Genomic DNA, 21,318 nt, shown 5'->3' with positions numbered 1-21,318 from the left:
ATAGGGACCAACTCTTTTTAAATAGACGTGTATAATCTTACTAAATATTTGTTTTATAATTTAAAATTTATAAATATATATTACTTATATTAATTCTATTTTATAAAATAAAATATTTATTTTAGATTCTGTTACGTAAAATTAAATTTTCTATCTTTTTAAGATTTTATTTTAATGAATTATGTTTTTGTTATTGTATAAGGGGATATATATATATACACGAAGTCTTTTTAAAGAGTTTGATTTCTTTATCTTTAAAATTTTCTCTTCCTTCTCTAAAAACTTATTTTTGAGATCGGAAACCAATGGGTTGGATAGTGGGAGAGTTTTTTTTCTCTAAGGATAGCGTTTGTGCGCTTCAATCCAGATTAATTATTTCTTTTCCTAATTTATTTTTTCCTTGTACTTATTGTATGATATAGTGTATTGTTGATTCATTGCTGCCAATTAAAGTTATTTTGTTATTTAATTTAAGACTTTGTATTTTCTTCTTATTTATTTCTTTCATTTTATTTTATTTTTCTAACCGTCTTAAAGAGAAAAACTATTTTTTTCTTACATAGTCTTTGGAGTAACATTCTGTTTTACCAAAATATCTGTCATGGTTATGATTAAGTCTCTTTTTTAGCAAGTCTGAAAAATTAATGGATGAAAACATAATGTATTATGCTCTACTAAAAATGTTTTATTATATTATTTCATTTCATTAAATTTTAAATTAGTGGTAGATTGTTGGAAAATATTTTCTTATAATTTGAAATTTAAAATTAAAATATATTTTCTTTATCAATTATATTTTTTAAAGATAAAATGCTTTTAGAATTAGTTTCCGTGAAAAAAAAACTAAAAGCACCCTATTAGTTCCATTTCTATATGTTAGGAAGCTATTTTTTACTTGATCAATTTCCTTTATGAACGTTACAGGGTCTTTAATGTTAGGAAGTTTGTTGTTCAGTTTTTATTTTATGTTTCTTGCTGCAAGTATTTTGTTGCTACAGGTTGGTGACTGGTTGCTTCTATATATGTAATTCCTTGTTAAAAAAAATAAACATGTGTAAGGGATGAGTTTATCATAATTGGAGTTAGAATGAACACTTGGATGAAACTTTATATTTTGCATGTTGTATTTTTAATATGGTACCTTATAAATTTTTTGAAAAAACCCCATAGGAGCTACGGAGAAAAAAGAGAATCAAATTTGCAATATTTTAAAGTGTGAGGGTGTCTAGCAAAGGTTAACATCCCTATTAATAAGAAAAGGAAAATTGGACCAAAAATTGTTGATTATGTTTTTGTTGGACATTCTTTGCATAATACTACTTATAGATTCTTGGTTGTTAATTCAAAAGTATCCGAAATTTCTAATGGTGCTATTATGCAATTTAGAGATACCACTTTCTTTGAAAATGTTTTTCCTTTGAAAAATAAATTGTCTAAATTTGTTTGTGATACTTCTTGTTCTAATTTATCATCTTGTAGTAATGCTAATAAGGCCATTATTTTTTAACCTAGGAGGAGTAAAAGATCTAAAAAAGTTAAGGATTTTGGTTCTGAATTTTGGTCTTTTCTACTTGAAAATGATTCTAAAACTTATGGTGAGACCATAGGGTCTATTGATGTACCTTTTTGGAAAGAAGCTATTAATGATGAAATAAGTTCTCTTAAAATTAATAAAAATTGGATTTTTTATTCTGATGAAACAAAATCGACAAGTGATTATGTCTTTATTTTAGCTGATGGTGCAGTATGATGAAAATCTACTAAATAAATTGTTATTTCACGTTCTACCATGAAAGCAGAAATAATTGCTTTAGATACTGCTACTAGTGAGACTGAATTTCTTAAAAATTTGTTATGTGATAGTCAAGTTGTTATATCTCAAGTTACTAGCAAAAATTTTAATGAAAAAAGAAGACACTTAAGAGTGAGAGATAAGTCTATCAAAAATTTTATTTCTCATGGTGTCATTTCTCTTGACTTTGTTAGGTTAGAAAATAATATTGTGGATCCCCTTACAAAAGGGTTGTTGCGCCAACAAATACTTAAGCCGTCGAGGAAAATGGGACTAAAGCCCATGATTGAGTTACAACAATGGACACCCGTCTCCGTGTGATTAGTGATCCCATGAATGAAGTTCAATGGGTAACAACGAAATTGCTTGTTGACTAAAGTACACCAAAATAAAATTTGACGGAGTTGTTCTGTTTCTCATTCCTATGACGAGGTGTATTATAAATTGTGACAATATTAAGATTATGGTATTTATATATGTGTATTTTTTGGTAAAAAAAATACCTCTTAATGAATCACATGACAATTATTGTAGGGGTGAGGGTCTCAAACCATTCTTTGAGAATTCACCTAGTAAGTGTGGTGGTGGGGCCGCCATTCTGAGATATGGATTAATTTCTAAGTGACACTCACGAAACAAGATACATGCGCAAGGTCGTGTAACGCGCTACTACTAATTAAAACCTAATTGAACCCCAATATTATAGGGATTGTGTAGTAAAGTCCAGTTAAAGAATGTGTAGTTAAGTCACTACATTTTTCTCAGGTGGAAGTTCATAAACACTATCTTTATAAATAGTGACAACAAACATCCATTACAAACAACAAAAAAAAAACCAGAACAAACTGCCATGAATAGAATCATATTTTTGGAGACCTACAATCCCCAAAAACAAACGAGGAAAAAAGAAAAGAGGAAAAAATTGAAGCACGAAGCCCTTTTCTCATTTTTTTTTCCTTTTGGTTCTATCTCATCTCTTACATTCCCTTATACCTTAAACATCACGGTTAAAATAAATTAACAATAAATTATCTTCGCATCTCCGTAGAGGCGACAAGCGTCGACCTCCTGATGAGTCTTTTTCTAAATGATTTTAGGGGGGGGGGGGGGAAATGGGGATGAATGAAATTGTGTGGGGGTGGTGTTGGGTTTGCGGTGAGAAATTAAGATGCAGCATTGGTAAAGAGTGCAGAGGCGCGACGAAGATGTAACAAAGAAGGAAAATGAAATAACATAGGAAGAGAAAGAGAAAAACAACAAAAGAAAATGATCTACAATTCTCCAGACTGACAACTTAGTTCATCGAAATTTTGATGACAATTTAGTCCTTTCAATGCAATACACAACAAAATGTAAGATGACAAATAAGTTCAACGACGTCACATAGGATTAGATGTTTTGATTAACAAAAAAAATTGACGGTGGGTCGAATTTGTCGCACTTTTTTTAAAATTCAGGGACAAAATTTTATTTTTCCATCTTTAAAAAACTCAAGTATCAACAACTTACAAATTCGATGACCAAATTAGATATTTACCTTTATCTTAATTATCATATCTGAGTTGCCCAAAATATTTTTTTCCCCATCTAAAATAAGGAGTAAAAAGGAGAATGAATGGGCAAAATATTATGAGGATGTGAATTGGTTTTGTTGAAATAATTGAATGTTCCTTAATTGATTAATGGGTTTTAATGACTTAAGTTTTATGAGTGGTGACTGAATTTCGAATTTCTAAAGTCAAATCTTTCGCATTTATCATTTTAATTAAAAAAATTAATATCATGTGTTTGAATATTGTTGACTTTAATTTTATCACACTATATTTCATGTGATTATAACATAAAATTTTAATTCCGATACATAATTTGCTAATTAATTATTCTAAGAGGAAAAAAATTATACAATGTGATATAATTTTATAATGTTATTTAATCATAAATTATTATTATTATGTATGATAATTTTTTTACTTTTATAAAATTATTTTAAAAGTCATACCAATAATAATTTATGATTTAATAATAGTGTAGAATTATTTACATCTTCATGCATTCCTATTAAGCTCTTGTTCTAAACAATGAAATGAGTATATGTGTTTAACATCATATATTAGTAATAAAATTATATATTTACAAGTATTTATAATTCATATAAAATATGAAAAATATATTTTAAAAAGTTTAATAATAATAAAAATATAGATTAAATTATAAAATATGGAGAAATTAAATACTTTTATTTCATAAAGTTTTAAATTTGTTAACTAAAATTATAAATTTTAATTAAAAACTTGTGATTATTTGAAAATATATCTTTATTTATGAAGCTATTTACAAAATTTAGTATTAATAAAAATACTTTAAAATAAAAATATTTGATTGAATAATCTATTAAAAAATCAGTATTAATTTAAATAATTTTTATGATCAACTTTTAAGTTTTTCGTAAATTTTATTTCAAACAAATTAATTTAACATATTTTATCTTTATCATTTAAAATACCTGCAGATTTTACTTATCATTATTTGTCCACAAAAGTTAAGACTTAAGAGTAATAATTGTTCAAAATATAAAAAAAACAAACAAACATAAAATTTTCTAAAAAATTTAATAATTTTACTAAAAATAAAAATAAAAATATACTTATGTCATGTATACTTTTCATTAGTAATCAATAGACATAGACAAATGATTAGAGATAAAATTCACAAATTTATTAAAAATAAAAAATGTGTTAAATTAATTTGTTATGAGTAAATTTTTTAAAAATTGTAAGTAAATCAAATAAAAAAAATCTCCAAAGTAAAAATGTTATGGAGTAAAATTAATTCAATCGATTTATTATTCCTTTTCAACCGTAAAACCGACGTCGTTCACATAAAAAATTATCCTTTTCGAAACTCTCCTTGAATTTCTCTCTTTCCCCTCTTCCAAGTGACCGTTCTCCAAATTTTCCACTCTCCTTCCTCCACCGTCCTCCGCCGGAGAGATCAATGCCAAGCCGCTAAACCCCCAAACCCACCGCCACCGCCACCACCTCCGCCGCCGCCATGCGAGTCTCATCTCCCGACACGGCGGCTCCGTCGCTGCACGCCGACGAGCACCGCATCTTCACCCTCGGCAGCCGCGACGCCGAGTCCCTCTTCCGCTCGAAGCCCATCGCCGAGATCCGGAAGACGGAGGCGGCGACGCGGAAGCAGATCGAGGACAAGAAGGAGGAACTCCGGCAACTCGTCGGCAACCGGTACCGTGACCTGATCGACTCCGCCGACTCCATCGTCCTCATGAAGGTCTCCTGCAACGGCATCTCCAGCAACATCGCCGCCGTGCACGGCCGCATCCGCTCCCTCTCCCAATCCCAATCCCAGTCCCAAACCAAGCTCCATTCCCAGTCCCGAGCCTGGACCTACGGCGCCGCCTGCCGCGTCAAGTACCTCGTCGACACGCCCGAGAACATTTGGGGCTGCCTCGACGAAGGGATGTTTCTCGAGGCCGCCTCGCGCTACGTGCGTGCCAAGAACGTGCACCACCACTTGTTCGTCGATTCCGATGACCAGAAGAAGAAGTTCCTTTCCAATTTTGCAATGCTCCAGCACCAGTGGCAGATCGTCGAGAGCTTCAGGGCGCAGATCTCCCAGCGCAGCCGCGACCGGTTGCTCGAGCGCGGCCTCGCCATTTCCGCTTACTCGGATGCGCTCGCTGCCGTTGCCGTCATCGACGAGCTCGAGCCTAAGCAGGTATTTGGTTTATTCATTGTGAATTTGAGTTGGTGCGCATGTAATAAATGCTTTCAGTTTGTGGATTTATGCCTAGATTTATGTGTATGAAGTGTGGAGTGATTAGTTGATGAAGAACAGATTGGTGTGGAGTTGCCTATGGTTTGTAGATTTGATTGATTTGAAATGCGGTTAGTTGCTGAATTTGTTATTTGGTGGGTTTAAACTGATTTGTTGATGGAAATCAGGTGTTGAGCTTGTTTCTTGAATCGAGGAAGTCATGGATATCGCAGATTTTGGGGAATGCTGGTCCTGGTGATGCTTCCTCCTTGGTGGTTTCGATCTTGTGTGATGTGTTGGGTATAATTCAGGTTACCGTGGGGCAGGTGGGTGAGTTGTTTTTGCAGGTGTTGAATGATATGCCCCTTTTTTACAAGGTCATTCTGGGATCTCCTCCGGCATCACAGCTGTTTGGTGGGATTCCCAATCCTGATGAGGAGGTTAGGCTTTGGAAGTCGTTCAGAGATAAACTGGAATCAATCATGGTGATGCTTGATAAGCGTTACATTGCTGATACTTGTTTTGCATGGTTGAGGGGGTGTGTAAGCAAGATAAGTGGAAGAAATTTGATTGATGTCGTCGGTAGTGGCCAGGATCTGGCTTGTGCTGAGAAATCAATAAGGGAGACAATGGAAAGCAAACAAGTTCTGCAGGAGAGTCTGGAATGGCTCAAGAGTGTTTTTGGCTCGGAGATAGAGTTGCCATGGAGTAGGATTCGGGAACTTGTTTTGGAAGATGATTCAGATCTTTGGGATGAGATATTTGAGGATGCTTTTGTTGGCAGGATGAAAGCAATCATTGACTTGAGATTTAGGGAGCTAACAGGTGCTGTTGATGTGCTGAACTCAATTTCTGCTATAGGTGACTTTTGTACCAAGCTGGAAGATGTTCAGGGGTATTTGAACAGACCTTCTACGGCTGGTGGTGTTTGGTTTCTAGAATCAAATGCCAGAAAAACTGGAGTTGCTTCTGGGTTTAAAGTCCAGCCTGAAGAGAGCGAATTTCAGTATTGTCTTAATGCCTATTTTGGTCCTGAAGTAAGTCGAATCAGGGATGCAGTTGATGTTTCTTTTCAGAGCATCTTTGAGGATCTTTTAAGTTTCTTAGAATCTCCAAAGGCTTCCCGAAGATTGAAGGATCTGGCACCATATCTGCAAAGTAAATGTTATGAATGTGTGTCTTCTATATTAATGACACTGAAGAAAGAGCTTGATAGTTTATATGCCCCAACAGAAAATGGCAAGGTGCCAACAGCTGTTACTGTTGAAAAATCTCTTTTCATTGGACGTTTATTGTTTGCATTCCAAAATCATTCTAAACATATACCCTTGATACTTGGTTCTCCCAGATTTTGGGCTAATGGGAATGCATCTGCAGTTGGGAAATTACCAACACTGGTGAAACAATCTCGATTTGGGTCTGATTCTGCTATTTGTGATAGTCCAGGAAGACAAACAAGCCTTGGCTCTAAAAGACAAAATTCATCTGCCGTATCTGCTTTGCTTGGTGTGAGAGAAGGTGCAAGCCATGAGTTGGAAGAACTGAATAAGACCATTGGGGATCTTTGCATTAGAGCTTACAACTTGTGGATATTATGGATCTCAGATGAACTTTCTGCCATTGTCTCTCAGGATCTTAAACAAGATGATGCTTTATCTTTGAGCACACCTTGGAGGGTAAGTGTTATTCACCTCCCCCTCAATTTGTTTTCTTTGTTTTTCCATGGCATGTGATGGCTTAAACTTGTTTTTTCTTAAGACTATACATATTAATCTTCCACTTGTGAGCCTTTATCGTTTTATGAACCTTTAAGTCTTACTATAATACTTGTGTGTTCCTTTTAAAGATCTCTGTTAACAAAACGTTTGCTAGGTTTGAAGAAATGGAGAAGGAAAGCATGAGAATGAGGATAAGAAATTCTTTACGTATATAGAGTAAAATAAAAACAGAAAATACTGGAAGTCAATAAAGTTAAGCTCCTCATCCTATTTGTATCAGTAGAAGGGAAAACCACTTAGCAGACAGACATTGGGTCAAAACTTGTCCTTGATTCCTACTTGAACATTTATAGCACAGCATACCATGTGATTATAGTCTGACATGATAAATTGTCTACCAAAACAGGCATGTGAGCAACTATAGGAAACCTGGTTAAATTTGAAAACTTTAAAAAGAATCCAAAATTTTCATTAACATATCAAGAAGATAGTGATTTATCTCCAGATTTATTTTATTTTAGCAGTCAGTATTTAATTTACTGTAGTCTAGTTGAGATTCGGAGAACTAAACGAATTGAAAATTTGTTAAAGAAGTGCTTGTTCACTTCTTCACTATGATCTTTTACTTTGCAACTAATATATTAATGAATCTTGTGGGTATTAATCTTCAATCTTCAACTGTTGGTCATATGTCAAATGAAAACTTGTGGCCTTTAAATATAGAACCAGCTTAACTTCTGTTTTCCTTTTTGAAAGGATAGTAGATGCCATCAACCTGAAGCATTGTCTTTGTTTGATATTGTTTTTAACCTGTTATTTCTTTGGTGGGACCTTGTATTGGTGATTTGCTGACCAAGTTATAGCCTTTAATGTTGAAGGTTGTTAATTTTTTGCTTGTCTGAACAGGGCTGGGAGGATATCATTGTCAAGCAAGATCAGTCCGATGAGAACCAATCAGATATGAAAATATCTCTTCCATCTATGCCTTCTCTGTATATCATCTCATTTCTATTTAGAGCTTGTGAAGAAGTTCATAGAGTTGGAGGTCATGTACTTGACAAGAAGATTTTGCATAAACTTGCATCAAGGCTACTGGAAAAGGTAGGTTTTCCTGTGGATGTGTTAGCCTGCTTGATTTTCATGTCTACTAACATGACTCTGTCTCTCTTTAATTTATTTTCTGTCTTTCCTTTTGGTTATCTATAGAAAATGAGGTTTCATTGAAAATAAAAGAGTAAATCAGTAATATAAAAACATAAGACACAAAACAATGATAAGTGATCTGAAAATGTGGCAAGACTTCCTAATCTCTCTGCAATATTTGGATCCCATGTTAAGAATAAACAGAAGTTTAAATGATTCATAGTGTCAAGTATGCTGTTTTCTATGTCAGCTCACTTAAAACTTTAGGTAGTGTAGTCTTTGTTAAATTCATGTCAGAGTAGTTGGTATTCTTGAATTCATGCTGAATTAATTCATCATAAAAATTTATTGTTACACTTGAGTTGTGCTCTTGCCACTAGGATCTCAGAGTAACAGAGATAATCATCCTATCTCCAAACCCACCCCTGTAGAAAGTAATTGAAATCAAGTTATTAAGACCCTGAATGGATTATTGGTTAGTCGCCAAAGGAGAATTGAAAAAATAGAAAGATTCTGTTTCAATGAGGTCCTTTAAACACCATTTGATATGCTAAATCCTTTTGATTTCATCATTTATCTTTGCATTCTGGTGCCTATGAGTATAGTTGAACCGGTGTTTTGGTACTCAAATGGGATATGAAAGTTCCTGAAATCTACAAGGCCAAAAATTTCTTCGTATACTTTGAATTAAATGAGAGTGAATCAGTGAATCCAAGCATGGGTGTGAAAGTAACCTCACTTTTTTCTTATTAGCATAATTTTGACGGCTAGCATCATATGCTTTTACAAGGGAGCTATGGATAATTAAACAATAGTGTGGCCTTTGCAATGCTTGGGTTCTTATTCTTGATGTAAACCAAATGCTGTGGAAAACTTTTCTACAAGAAAAACATTGAAAAATATAAATGTATCATTAAATTATTGTTTTCTTCTGCAGTATGTGGCCTAAAAGTAAAACAAAGTTTTGCTTATAGATATATGTTGGGAATGCAATTGCATCGTATGGAATTTTGGTGTTGAGTTTCAAGGCCTTGGATGTGGTTCTCCCAAGGTTTTTATCAATATATCATTAAATTACTAGTTTCTATCTTTTTGTTATTTATTTATTTCCTTTAACTTTTTTTTGGAATTAATTAAAAACTTGGTGACAGTTAAAGTACAAAAAAAAAATACTTGCATATCTCTTAGTCAAACAACAATAAAAACTGGCTCATAATAGCACTCCACCCCTTTCTATGTATATTGAAGAAAATTGCCTAAGAAAGCCAACTGTTGAAACTGATGAGGTAAGGCAGCAGCTTATCCCTTAAAAATTGTTAGGTTAAATCCCAGTGCAAATGAAACACACTGCGTTGCAGTTTTTATTTTACAATGAATACAAGTACAAGAAAATATTGCTATGACCAAAGTGTCATTTGGACACCCAGCCTGTTCATCCTGATTTGTTTAATGTTTTGATGCAATTTTTTAAGCAATGGCTTATCAATTTATCATGTATTATTGTTTCAAATGACTGTGTTGCTATGTTCTTTCCTGCATGTACATCTACAATAACTATTTTATTATACAGGTTACTGGAATCTTTGAGGACTTTCTTTCCACTGCAGAGAGTGGTGTTCATCAAGTGTCAGAAAAAGGAGTCTTGCAGGTTTTGTTAAATTTCAAATTTGCTACTGATGTTCTCTCTGGTGGTGATTCAAACATGGTTGGGGAATTATCTAGTAACCCAAAAGCAAAGCTACCTGGCAGAAGGAAGCAGGACCAAAGTTTGACAACCTCAGCCATTAGAGAACGTTCAAATCAATTGTTAAATCGTCTTTCTCAGAAACTGGATCCCATAGACTGGCTTACGTAAGTCTCATTCTTCCGATCAAGTTGTTCCTTTGTTTTAGTATGTGGTAGGAACACAAGATGTGCAATCCATCAACAGTTGGCTTATGTAATGATTAAAAATTAAAGGAAATAACCAAATTAGTTTAATTTAGAAGAAAATAAGAAAAGGAAAAAAACTCTCCAAAACACAAAAATTTCCAAAGATTGAGTGAAATAGATTACTTATAGAAATGACATCTCAAGGCTGTGCATGTGCACTGATCATGAATTTCAAAGATGCCATAATTCATTTCAAGCAACGACCATCCCATATTGCATGCTCAAGCAGGAGCAGATCTACATAACATACTTAGGCCCCAGAATTTTTGCAATGGTGGATTTTGCTGCAAAATTCATGGTTAGAGAGAATTTGTAGCATGCATCACTTGCAAAGGGTTAAATTGGCAGTGTGTAATGATTTTGTACTTCTAGACTTCTAGTAATTTCTGCACTGTCATCTCTGATCTTCTTTCTTTATGTTAAAGGTATGAGCCATATCTCTGGGAGAATGAGAGACAGTCTTACCTACGACATGCTGTTCTCTTTGGTTTCTTTGTACAACTCAACCGTATGTACACAGATACTGTTCAGAAACTGCCTACTAATTCAGAATCTAATATTCTGAGGTGTTCTACAGTTCCCCGGTTTAAATACCTCCCCATCAGGTTAGTCACATCTTGTATTTTATTTGTTTTGTCTGTCATTTCATATTCATAATGCATGGTTCTGTGTTTTTTTCTTTTACCATTATTCTATGTATTTAATTTAAATTAGCTTAAATACAATGGTTTATTCAATGACTACTTTTATGAGCAATTTTGCTAGGAAACCTACTAATGTACATTCTGAAGCTAGTGATTGATACTCTAAATGTCATGTCTTATTTACAAACTTACCTCTTGGTGAATCCAGTGCTCCAGCATTGTCCTCTAGAGGGACAAAGAAGGCCTTTACTCCATCATCAAGTGAAATCTCTTCAAGAAGTTCGTGGAATTCAATTACAAATGGAGAACTTTCTCAAAAGATAAATTTGGATGACAGTTCAAGTCTGGGGGTGGCGGCACCATTACTGAAGTCTTTTATGCAGGTATCATCAAATTTTGGTACTATTTCTTGTCTTATTGCAATTTAATTTTGGACATTGTCATATTCTGTAACTAAGAAATTATGATAATTTGATACCCCACTCCCCAAAACGTCATGCTTTTGCATATCACACATGTATGGCACAACACTGCAGTGAACTCTCAAGTCTTATCCATTTTTGCAACACTGTGGACAACTGTTTAATGTAACTACAGTCCATAAGCCAAATGATTATTGGGGGTACTATATTGACCAAAATCTAAATAATACCTTAGTTTTTATATTTGGACTGCTCTCCTGCAGTATTTGACGGAATTAATACTGAGTCTTACAAATTCTTAGACCACATAAAACTTTTATCTCCTTCTCCTAGTACTTATATCATGTGTTGCTCTAGCCAGGAAAAGGTTATCCATTCAATTATAATTGGTTCCTTGATATGTTGAGCAAATTCCTTACAATTGTAGCAGAATATTGGTAATGATTTCTTCTCATGCTGTGTTTGAGCATATATCATCGTAATGCTTGACCAAGTAGATTTCCATGTACGTTATTTACAATATTAGCTGCATATATGTTAATATTGGGAGTAATGTCCCATGTGATGACTGAATTATATAACACCTTTTCCTTACATGCATTTGTATACTGATACATCTCCATTCTTATATCTAAAATCTGATTTAGAATACGTGGTTTGATTGCATAGTTTTGTGGGTACTTGATACTATTTTTATTCTTTTTCTAGGTTGGAAGCAGGTTCGGGGAGAGTACTTTTAAACTGGGATCCATACTAACTGATGGTCAAGTTGGCATTTTTAAGGATAGATCTGCTGCTGCCATGTCCTCATTTGGAGATATTCTACCTGCTCATGCAGCTGGTCTTCTTTCATCTTTTACAGCTCCCAGATCAGATTCATAATGGCCCAATGATCGAAAGGCATCCCAGTTGCTCTTTTCAAAGTCTTGTTACCATAAAGTGTAATATCTCATGAAACCTTCTCAGCCCCCCACACCTTTTATTCATGGCACCACTCACATAGAGCAACATTAGAATCATATTTGGCAGCTTCAACTCCAAAGATGCTAAACATCTGGAGCAAATGGTTCAATAAAGTATGAGATGAGGATTCTAAATGTCGACTGCCGTGATTAACTTCATTTTATCATATTTGGCTTGGAAACGATTGTGAATATATATATGCCCACAGTGTAAGTATGAGTAAACTTGACAACAGATTGATGAGCAAAAGTAGTGTTGATGACAGATTCCAGTTCGCGTGTCATTTGGGTCAAGGAAATGGGATCTTGCTAATGCCAGAAGTAGAGAGCTGCTATAATTCGTGGCTACTGTATTGCGTGGTTCTAAATTTTTGGTATATGTCTATAGTTGCATAAATTCAATCAAATTATCTTGTTAGATTTTTTTTAATGTTCTGATTACAATGTAACGCTGTATTTTAAGATACATAGTCAATGAATTGAATTCACATAAATAAGCAGTTGTTTATTTATTTTGTATTATTCATTTTGGTAAATGTACTAACGTCAAATACAGGTTAGCATCAACCAATAAAGCGGTTAAATTTAAGTTGAACTTCTAGAGGCAAAAATACCTTCTTGATACTGGCGCTGTTAGATGTAGTGATTCTCCGCGCCTTCACTGGTTTTTATTGTGTAAAACTTGTAAAGAACTAAATAAAATAGCAACTTTATCGCCACATCACATAAGAACGTGGGCAAAGAAATATATATCCCTCTCTTTCTTTTTCTATTTTCTCAGAATCTATTACTTGCTTTCTCTATTTGGTTGTTTCTTTCCCAATTTTAAATTTTGGCAGATTCTATTTGCCCTCTTTTCTTTTTTTCTCTTTATACCCGTTCCTTCTTTATTTATTTATTTTTTTGGGGTGGGGGGGAGGTGGTTAATATCTTTGTCCATATTTTAAAAAAAAATGTTTACTTTTTTAAAAATTTCAATAGGCTTGTGTATGTTTTCCATTATTTCTAAAATGGTACGGTAACGATAATAGTAGTAGATAATTTAATTCTAATAGCTTTTCTTAGAACTTGTTCTATTTTATATTATATTCCTGATGGAATTCTGTCTCTATTTTCTTAACATTTAATAATATTTTTTGTGTTGTTTTTATTCGGAGATTGTTATTAGTATGGTGGATGAATTGCCTATTGAAGAGAATTTTCCGGTGAATGGTTGCCAAGGAACAGTTGAGGTGCTGAAAATCTAGAGGAAACAAATGTTATACCTTTTGACGAGAATCTGAAGTGTATGATTTTTTTAGATGAAGTTTACAAGTTATAAATTCTAAGAAGAGCACCAATACTGTACGAGTATACGTTTTGTTGGTCAAATTTTTTTTCTCAAGTGAGGAAGTGGCACATTTCTTTTATAAGAGATATACACTTTATTAGAGATAAAATTAATTAGTTAGTTATTAATTTAATCAGTTATAATTTAGTTTAGTTAGTTTCAATTTAGTTAAAAGTTTAATTATATAAGATTTAATGTACTCATATAAAAATTGATTTGCTCATTTTAAGTATTATACAGTAATATTAAGATTCTCTTCTCTCTTCCTTCTATCTCTTTTCCATGAATTTTAATACACTTCAACTTGGATTCTCAATTTGAAAAAGGTATATTTATTAAGCAAAATGAAATTTTAATTATATTAGATTTTTTTTCTATCCTGGTGGTAGAGTCCGTTGAAAGTTACAGAACTTTCAAAAGAACAGAGGAAAAGGGCATCTTCAAAATGTGAATGTAAAGCAGATTTTCAAATTGTATTGCAGAAATCTCATGACATAGATCCGTGCCCTTGTGATTTCTAACAAAAATTAATTATTACTTTTATGAAATAATTTCATATCAATATCAGAAAAAAAAAATCTCATGACATGTTTTCAAATGAGTGGTGGGTAACCACATGTTACTAGCCCAATCAGAAATGCACTCAAATTTTCAATATTAATAAAACTATATCTTAGGAGTATCATGAACACTTTCTTATTAAAGGGCGGGCTTTCATTCAGTTAGACAAGAATGCTATTTTTTGGAATGAAGGGGCTTACGCCCCAAACAAAACAACTAAAACAGCGTTTGATAAAATAAAAGAATGCTATTGAGCATTTAACTCTTATATTTGATATATACTATGCTACCTGCGAATTTTATAATCTCGTCGTTTTCTCCTTTTAAGTTATTGTTTTCTTTAGAAGTTTAGTTTATATTTAATTTACTTATGTTTAGTTTATTGTTTTAATTTTCAGAAAATAAAATTAGCTACAGAAGCACAACACATTGGTGGGCATTTTTATCATTTAGGTAGATTTCAAAGCAGGTTTATTCGAGAATCAGGACGACTGCATTCAATTTGAGGAAGAAATCATCATGGCCTCATCTAATTCTAAATTTTACATTTAAACTAAATAAAGCAGTTCATAAGAGAAATCAGTTTGTTCTTTATTTAACGAAAACTGGTGGAGCATACTTCAGAAAATCTAACACAAACGCATAACGTGGGGGAAATATTTTTTAAGGTGATTAAAATTATTTTATAAGAGAATCAAAGCATAATAGGTGTTTTTATTATTTATTTTTCAAAAAATCACAGGAGTTTATCTCCAACTTAATTGAATTCTCAACTAATATACACCTATTAGTTCTCCTTTGGTTCATAAACACACTCAAACTGAAATGAATTAATAATTATATCAAAAATTGAAGAGGTGTAATTTTTTTTAAAAACTATTTTCCCGCAGTCCCTTTTTTCCACCCTTTGTTTTCATATTCGCTCGTTGGCTTTTGAGGTTTATCTCCATCTCCTAAGTACATATTGTTCCAATTTAGCTGACAATTCTATTGGATTTTCACTACGTCGTTGTCTTTCACTTTTCTTCCAACATCAAAATTGGTTGGTATTGTCCAAATTGTAGCTGCTATTTTATAAGTTTGTAATTGTAAGTGACTGTGCTATGCCATTACATTTGCTTTTGACATATATGTTACTTGTTCCATTAGGGCATGAAGTAACTAGTCCTAGAGTCGTGCAAACAACATTAATTAATTGCAGTTTGTCTGCTAAATTTTTTTATAATTACACTTTTCAATACTGTATTAGTCATATATATCCATTAACAAAAGGAGCCAAATCCGAAAAAGAGAACTTCATTAGCGAACAAATCCACTTAAATTGTTCCTCATGCAGCTATTTAATAGATCTAACAAGCAAAAAAATTCAAGAAAATATTGAGGACAAAGAAAACAATATATATATATATATATATATATATATATATATATATATATATATATATATATATATATATATATATATATATATATATATATAAAGTCGAGTTTTCGTGTTCTTGTCGTGCTTATGATGGCTCCAATACGGCAAGTAGTCTTGTTTACCCAAAACAAGTTGCTAGTTGTAACGATTAAGAATTAGAGAGGATAGATATAAATGGACTAACAAGGTAAAGAATTCTTATATAATTATTTTGTCACAAATAATTATTCATAATAAATTATTGATTTTTATAAAATTATCTTTAAAATCACATATAATATAATTTCCAATTAGTTGAAACTTTTGATAGTATTCAAAATTTTACAGTAAAAATGAAAATCAAACTCTACAAATAAAGTTAAATTAAAATTCAGTTGGAAGAATTTTGCCATTTTTAATAGTTTTATCTATTTTCGAACCTTAATAAAGGTAGATTAGACAAAAATGATGATTACTTGTAAAGGTACTGTGTCCAAACTCCAAGAATGGCCTAAAATCTGATAGTCCCATTTTGGTTTGTTCTTTTTTTCTCTTCAAAACGCTACAAAAAGTAGTTGTTCAAAATCTTCCACGTAGGTGTTTCGTCGACCAAATGTGGAAGATCTCAAGTTCTTATTAGGCATGGCAAATAAATAAAATAGTCAAATGAACTAGTAAAAAAATAATTTCCAAAAATACTATTCCTAAACATCTTAAATATATGTATAAAAAGGATAATAAAACATGGATTTGATTGGTATGTATTAAGAGTATAAAAAAATCTACACCATCAATCAATTACAAAATGTCACTTTTATTTGTTAAAAACGAGTGAATCTGATCCTAAGTGTTTTTTCTTAAAAATAAATTATTCGGCATTGCAAATGAGTATCTCAATCAGTTATCAAGATTTTTTAAACACCTTCGGAGAATTTACTTGCACTCATAAGTGGATTGTTTCCACTCAACAATGATTTTAAAATAATTGACAACATAGATTTTTTTTTTTATATTTACACTGTAAAACATTAAACTTATAAAATGTAATGCATAAAACATACTCCCTCTAATATTTTCATAAGACCCAAATTAGAAGTTAAGTTAGGTTTAATCCTTTTTTTACGCAATGTTCAATCAGAAACAATCTAAAATACCTCTTACATTAATTATTTTCTTTAAAAAAAATTAATTTTGAATCATGTTTTTTAATGTCTTATGTATATTGATAGCCTAACTTATAGTGTACAACCAGTATTTTGGAAAGTTACTTTAACTATTTACATCTACATGCATAGCCAATAAAAATTAAATATAAATATAAATATAAATCATGAAACAGATTAAAATAAATAAAAGTTAATAAAAATATTTTATAAAAAAATGTCACATTAATGTTAAGAGTAACTTAAAAAAATGCTATTACAAATTAATATTAAATATATTAACTGAATTAATTAATTATCTTATAAAAAAAATATTAAAAGAATACTTTATCTCTATTTTTTTACTACAAAGAGTACTTTTTCTTATTAATTAAAAATGTAAAATTATAGTAAATGATATTTGAATTCAACCTACAACATTTCATGATGTCAAACTGCAAATAACCGCGGAGAAAAACAACAGCCGTAAAATTGGAAGCATTGATGATTGAACAACCTTTAACCCCAGCCACTAAGGAATATTCTTATTGAGAAAGAGGATAAAAAGTTTATAACAAATAAAAAAATTGCAGATCCGTGGAATTTATTCCAAGAAGAGTGTGTCCCACGCGTATGGGCGATGATTTGTATTTGATTTTGATGATTCCAATAATAATATTCATCTTTCTCTCTACTCTCTAGTGCTGGGACTTGTCTCACACATGGAAACTACTACGTGCGTAGGATAACAACCAACAAACCTAGCGCACGATAGCCCTCCATCACCCATGCTTGGAGTACTCTGCGCCACTCGCTCCAAACCTTGGCTCTTCTCCCTCGTCCACGCCTCCCTTCCTCGCCTATCCCATGCCCCTCTCTCACCTTCCGCCTCGCCGCCGCCCCGTCGCCGCCATTCCACCGCCTGCAAACTCTTTCTCTCCGCTGGCGGCGCCGCCTCCATATGGCACGCCATCATGCCCCGAGTGAATGACGACGACGGATTCCGACGCGGCGTTGTTGCGTTTCATGACATGAAGGGAGAGGGATCGTGGAATGTCGCTTGGGACGCGCGACCGGCACGGTGGCTCCACCGTCCCGACTCCGCGTGGCTCCTCTTTGGCGTCTGTGCTTGTCTCGCGCCGCCGTCGAGTTGCGTGGACGCTGACACCAATACCGATGCAATCGCTGTAGACGAAAGTTGCCGCCTTCTCGATAAGGAACGGGAGGAGTATGAGGTTTCTGCTGATTACAGAGTCACTGGTTTGTTGTCGTCTCTTTATTTTATTTTAAATATTTACATAGGTTGTTTAATCGGATGAAATGAAATGTTTTTCTTTTTTTTTTTTATGGACAAAAGCTTAGTTGTTAGATTATTAGTTTTGTTAGCGGCGGTAATCCTTTCTCTCTTTACTTCTTTTTTAACCATCCAACTTACAATCCTCTTTGGACAGGGGATGAAATGAAATGCAAATTTATATTTTTTTATGTTTATAGAAAATTTTCGATTGGATTTGTGATTTATGTAAAAGTGAACCATGCTTTTGCTTTTGCATTGGGTAGAAAAATTACTTTTAATCTTATATATATATATATATATATATATACACACACATATAAGAAATACTTTTTATCTACTTTATGAGAAAATGAAATTGGTTACACTTTAAAGAATTGGAATTCGTTGATGTTGCTTGTTTTGAAGTTTGATGATATTTGTGCTAATTTTGTTTCTGTAGCATTAGCCTTTTTTGATTAAACATTGCTGTTACTATTGATTGTCTGTTGGTAGCCGATTAAGCAGGATGAAGGGTGTTCTGTTTGTGGGGAGTTTTTATGGAAGCTGAATACTGAAAGGTTTTTGAATTGGTACTGTTGAGTTTTTTATGAGAATTTGTAGTGTTTTTGTGATATTCAGTTTAGTTTGGAGATAAAAAGATTGAGTTAGAAATTGTGTGAGTTAATATGTGGATTCATTTGTGAATCTCACTGAATGGTGCAGGGGTACCGGCGGATGGTCGGTGTTTGTTTAGAGCAATAGCTCATGGAGCTTGCTTGAGAAATGGGGAAAAAGCACCTGACGAGAATCGTCAGAGGGAATTGGCTGATGAACTAAGAGCTAAAGTATGATCATTGTGTTCCAGAGCTTAGAAGATAAAAGAAAACAAGCATTTTTGTTCTTTTCCATTTTTCTAACAATCTTTGTAATCCAATTTAGGTCGTAGATGAGCTGATGAAAAGGCGCGAGGAAACAGAGTGGTAAGCTTTGTAATTTGAAGATATATAATTATTTTGGGTTGTGATTTTCTTGACTTGGTTATTCTGTTATGTTTGACTTATCTGTAGGTTTATCGAAGGGGATTTCGATACATATGTGCAGAGAATTCAACAGCCTTATGTATGGGGCGGAGAACCAGAGCTATTGATGGCTTCTCATGTTTTGAAGTGAGTTGTAGAATTGAATTTATGTGTTGCTTATGGTTATTTTATAGTTGTCACTTTCATTTAACGAGAGGCATAAAATGTTTGCCATAACATCTACTAAGTGTGTGTGTTTGTGGGTGCAGTTACAAGCTGTGGATCAGTGTTGTCTACGTTACTCCAATTACCATTCACAATTTAAAAGTTTGTTACAATGATGATTAAAATATGATGGATAGTGTTGTAGCATAAGTAAACCAAAACAAATATAAGTAGATTTTAGAGCTATGTCCTGCAACAAAAGTTGATTAATCTTTCAAGAATATTAACGGAGCTTTAAGAAATGGAGAATTAATGGATATATAAATCCGTGAATCTTAGACTGAAAACACCGATAGCAATATAAAGCCTAGATTGCTTCGGAGAAACAATTCTAGTTTATGTCTTCTATGGTGCTTATTATTTTCTTTTCAATTTTCCCATTGCTCTGTATCTAACACAGCTTCATGACTTGTCTTGTCAGGACACCAATTTCTGTTTTCATGAGAGACACAGGCTCGGTTGATTTGGTAAACATAGCAAAATATGGTGAAGAATACAGGAACGATAAGGAGATTTCCATCAATGTGCTATTTCATGGGTATGGTCACTACGACATACTAGAGACCTTATGATATGACCATAATTACACCTGAAAATTGAAAATAAACACTTAGTACAGCACAAAACTTACTTGCCTTGATGGTGCAGTTTAAGACTTCTCAAGTAAAGAGCTTTTTTGAGGGGTCATTTTAGGAGTGTTTCAGTGAATTTAGTAACTTTTTGCAACTGTAGTTCAGCTGCAGGGAACTTCCATTCGATTCAACATGCTGCTGGTGGAATTTTTGTAGTTTGTTTGTTGTCATCTGATGTTAAGAAGTCAATATACCACAATTATCATAGGAAGAAAATGATGATAATTTGCTACAATAGTAATTTGGGATTTGTGATTGGCATTAGCAAGTGAAACGTGGATTTTACAGGGCATTGATTTTACTTGACTATATATTTTGATGAAAGATGAAAAGAGAAGGAAAGGTTCTGTAATCATTTTAATATTTGTATAGTTTCTTAACATTAGGAATTATCATGTGATCGTACAAAATCTTTAATTTTTCATTCTTGATGAACATTTTAAAATTCTCCAAATTTGGAGGATTTTTATATAGTTGTTACTTGCAATTACTCTCACGTTCAAGTGAGGAGGTACTCAATAAGAGTGTGAAAAGAAGATAGCATACCTAATAAGGAGAAAGGTTATGGTATTGTATATTGGCTTAGGAGCACAGCAAGTGAGGTTAGGTGAGTTGGTCAAAGAAGTATAGATGTGATCGAGATTTTCGGGAGTGTCAATTTAGGGATGCAAATTTGGAGTACCAAATACCGATGTCTGGATATGGAATGCCAATATCAAGATACTACTTATGGGGTGGACTGAATTATTTGTTTTTATACTGGGCCTAATATTGGTCCAGAACATCAAGCATCTCTTCCCTATAACTTGCAACAGCAAAAAGAGATACATTATTGTAGCAGAAATTTTTACATACCTAATAATTAGGTTTGAAAGGTTCGGACTTCGGATAACTAAGCACATGACTTAGATTTATAAATAAGAACCTAGGAACATCTTTAACCATGTTACTCACCAAGTTGCTTAAAGCTCACACAAATAGTAAAAATAGAATGATTTAGTGAGCTACTCATTGACAACCCAAAATCCTGTCATTTGGTCTTCGTGATCATAACCTTTTATAAAAATTTATTAAATAAATTCTTTAAATTTTATAATATATTATTATAATATAAAAATTACTAACTCTACACTTTATTGTTTAAAATATATGTTTGATTTTGAGCGAAATCCTAAAATGAAGTCTTTGAAAGTAAGTCTAAATAATATAGCACGACTTAAAAAGAAAAAAAGTAGTGGCCAAAATTATTTTAACACGAGTTACAACAAATGTTCAACGATGTTCTTTTTGAATAATTCTAAATTCTTCTAGTAACTCCTATACTTCCTTTATATTATAAAT

At 32.9% G+C, this 21,318-nt stretch overlaps 2 protein-coding genes across 2 annotated transcripts; both read left to right on the top strand.

Annotated features, from left to right (window-relative positions):
• The first annotated feature begins 4,633 nt into the window (after positions 1-4,633).
• On the top strand, positions 4,634-12,884 carry LOC100788817 (conserved oligomeric Golgi complex subunit 1). Its single transcript, XM_003555415.5, has 7 exons — positions 4,634-5,530; positions 5,758-7,245; positions 8,194-8,388; positions 10,001-10,281; positions 10,788-10,967; positions 11,215-11,389; positions 12,137-12,884. The coding sequence occupies exons 1-7, from the start codon at positions 4,844-4,846 to the stop codon at positions 12,308-12,310; spliced, it is 3,180 nt and encodes a 1,059-aa protein (XP_003555463.1). The 5' UTR covers positions 4,634-4,843; the 3' UTR covers positions 12,311-12,884.
• Positions 12,885-17,364: 4,480 nt separating this feature from the next.
• LOC100796040 (OVARIAN TUMOR DOMAIN-containing deubiquitinating enzyme 4) lies at positions 17,365-20,332 on the top strand. Its single transcript, XM_003556231.5, has 5 exons — positions 17,365-18,085; positions 18,825-18,946; positions 19,041-19,081; positions 19,169-19,267; positions 19,767-20,332. Exons 1-5 carry the CDS (start codon positions 17,614-17,616, stop codon positions 19,915-19,917), a joined length of 885 nt encoding a protein of 294 aa, XP_003556279.1. The 5' UTR covers positions 17,365-17,613; the 3' UTR covers positions 19,918-20,332.
• The last annotated feature ends 986 nt before the right edge of the window (positions 20,333-21,318 follow it).

The sequence above is a fragment of the Glycine max genome, chromosome 20 (genome assembly GCF_000004515.6).
Source record: "Glycine max cultivar Williams 82 chromosome 20, Glycine_max_v4.0, whole genome shotgun sequence".
In the NCBI taxonomy this organism is placed as follows: domain Eukaryota; kingdom Viridiplantae; phylum Streptophyta; class Magnoliopsida; order Fabales; family Fabaceae; genus Glycine; species Glycine max.
The sequence above is the reverse complement of the archived record's forward strand: the minus strand, read 5'-3'. Positions and strand labels throughout refer to the sequence as shown.